Below are 2,978 nucleotides of genomic sequence, written 5' to 3'. Positions count from 1 at the left end.
TTTAACAACCTGTTGCCGGATCGGGAGACTTCCAACCTCCCCAGCGGTATAGAAACTGTGATAACACAGAGTCTATGTTATCAATCAGAAAACTAAGCCAGGTAAGTGCTCATTGTGCCACAACTGATAGTATGGGAAATCCTTCATTACAAAGTCATAAAATGTGCATATCATATCCAGGTGTTAAATAAACTAGAGGAAAAAGAGATCTATGCTACCCACCAAGCAATGTATCATGATCTCTTGAAGGTTATAGATCAAGATTTGATGTACAGTACAGTACATCTGTATATGTCACTCCACTGAAACATGCACAAACCAAAAAATATTTTTTTGTGATTAAAATGGACAAAATGATGACAATAATACCTTTTTCAATTACAAAGTTAATATTAGACTTCCAAGACATTTCATTAAAAAAAAATCAACTTTTTTTTTTTTACTCTTTCTGCCCTTTGAACATTAAGAGGATCATTTTTCATGAGTTGGTTGGACCCATAATGGGGCAGCTGGCCAGTGAGAATAGAGCCTGACATATCCCAAATAGACAACTCTGAAAAATTTCTTTGGGTTTTTTGACCAATCCAAATTCATTCATCAGTCCACCACTCCGGGAAGTCTCAGAGGGGTGGGTTGATGCTGCTTGGACATTTGGCCATTTAAGGAAATTAATTAAAAATTACTTTTGACTTTCATTTCAACTATAATAATAAATATTATATTCATTGTTAGAAAAATAGTCAAGCATCCAATTACCTGAATATTTTCACTCGTCTGTTTGGTGGTTTCCGCAGTGGCGATGCCATGCTCGTCCGTCTGACACACTAGTGGGACAGTAACCACATGCTGTACATTTTCACTTGAAGGTCTGGCAGTCGGGTCAAGTCCCATCTGCTTCATTCTGACTGCAATGTCGAATAGATAATCGTAACATTCACACCTGATAAATAAATATTTTATATAGTTTGAAATTATTTAACAACAAGTGTCTATCAGTTGATAATTATTAAAAAGTGCAGGAATATTTACAGAATCAAAATTCAGTTAGTACCCTCATACCAAGATATTTCTATAACTGCTCAACAAGAGTAGTAAATTAAATCCAAACTTTTACAGTCGACCCCCCTATAACACAGGTTCATGTAAGTCAGATTCCTATATGATGGCGAAAAAATTGCAACAGTATTTGTACAAATACGCTAAAAAAGCTCGTATAATTCGGTAAAACGTCATCGCCGATTTGTGTTGCGACAGGATTGGTTGAATCTAGACCAACAGCGGATATTGTACAAACCGTTGAGTTTAAATGAGCAGCGGACCTACTAAAAACCATTTATTATTTAATGTCCATAAAAATTATATTTATATTAATGATGTCTCGAAAGTTCAGTGAATTTTTCGCAAAAAAAATAATTTATCAGGAAGCACGCAAGCACCATTCGATGACAATCTCCACAATGAAAACAAGTTTAAGCAATGGCGTCATCGACCGGTGCACACTTGGTAAGTAATCCTACAATTTTTTGTTTATAGCATAGTTTATATGGATTATTCCCAAAAAAATTATACGTATTTTGGAAATGTTGAGTCGAATTAGTCTAGAATCGATTAATTTTATGGAAGGAAACCTTTCAAACAGCCATAGTCCGTAAACGGCATACATGCCAGGCTGTGATTGGCTCATGTATTCAAGGACTCTTAGAACATCAATTTCATAAAGAACGGAACGTATCTACCGTGTTATGGGGGCCGACTGTATTACAAAATGCATCAAAACTATCACTTAAGTGTAATTTTGAAATTATAATTATCAGTTGCTCAAATTTTATTGTAACAAAAATTATGGTAATTAAATATGAAATTGAAAAATTTACAAAATATAGAAATATTGTACAACCTTGTACAATATTTCTACAATACGGTTTGAAAATTGGGAACATCTCCTGTACAACACAACTTCTGGTTTCTCTTTAACACAGTTCAGGATATCCTCTGAAAATAATCACCTCAAAGGGAGCAGAAAACTACTACATCCACATTGTTACTTCTTGGTAGTGCTAAAAGTAGTGAATGCTTTTAAAGTTCAAAGTAATAAGGTCATGATAAAATGTAACTTTTACCTCCCTGCCTATTCCAGTAATAAAAAGGATGGTTTCCCATTAGAAAAAGCTTATAATTTTAACCTTAAAATAATCTTGACCTTTGACCTAGACAATAGGGTCAAAGGTACATCCAGTTGTGAAATTTCCTGCTCTTTCCATTTCCAGGGTCAAAAATGTGTGTTTCCATTGAAAAAACAGACTTGACCACCAAATGACCTTGAAGATCAAGGTCACATCTGAGGTCACCAATTGATTGGCCCCTCGATACCCTACAACTTTTGTCTATACCTTTTTCCAAAATAATTTGATCCAATTAAGTTATTTTATTGTCTCAAGATAAAAAAATACAGTAGACCCCTCCCTATAATGCGGGTTCCTATAATGGAGATTCCTATAACATGGCGAAAAAATTGCGACAGTATTTGTATAAAGACGCTAAAAGGGACTTGTAAAACGTCATCGCCAACTCATGTCGCGACAGGATTGGTCAAATCTGGACCAATAGTGGACAAGCAGCCGAACTACTTTCCGCTGTCCAGCGCCACGCTACGGAGAGTTTAGGCGGGTAAATTGAGTTTACTATCGTCTGTACAGTACAATAGACCCCCCCTATAACGCTTAGATACGTTCCACGTTAATCGAATTTTACGTTGTAGGAATGATTAAATACATGAGCCAATCGCAGCCCGATAGGTGTGAACTTTACGGACTAAGGCTGTTTGAAAGGTTTTCTTCTATAAAATTAACCGATTCTAGACTAATTCCACTCAACATTTCCAAAACACGTATAATTTTTTGGGAATAATCTGTATAAACTATGCTATAAACAAAAAATTATAGGATTACTTACCGAGTGTGCACCATTCGACTACGCCC

General features: G+C 35.6%; 1 protein-coding gene across 3 annotated transcripts in view; it reads right to left on the bottom strand.

Moving 5' to 3' along the window:
* Positions 1–2,978, bottom strand: part of LOC111640505 (methylthioribulose-1-phosphate dehydratase-like) — a 59,590-nt gene that overhangs the window by 16,158 nt on the left and 40,454 nt on the right. For all 3 annotated transcript variants that reach the window (XM_023386515.1, XM_023386513.1, XM_023386516.1), the window contains exon 8: positions 10–940. In XM_023386515.1, the coding sequence (XP_023242283.1) occupies positions 673–940 (268 nt within the window). In that variant the 3' untranslated portion in view covers positions 10–672. The remainder of the gene's footprint in view (positions 1–9; positions 941–2,978) is intronic.

Source organism: Centruroides sculpturatus, unplaced genomic scaffold (genome assembly GCF_000671375.1).
Source record: "Centruroides sculpturatus isolate CEXI.00-Female unplaced genomic scaffold, Cexi_2.0 scaffold1233, whole genome shotgun sequence".
In the NCBI taxonomy this organism is placed as follows: domain Eukaryota; kingdom Metazoa; phylum Arthropoda; class Arachnida; order Scorpiones; family Buthidae; genus Centruroides; species Centruroides sculpturatus.
The sequence above is the reverse complement of the archived record's forward strand: the minus strand, read 5'-3'. Positions and strand labels throughout refer to the sequence as shown.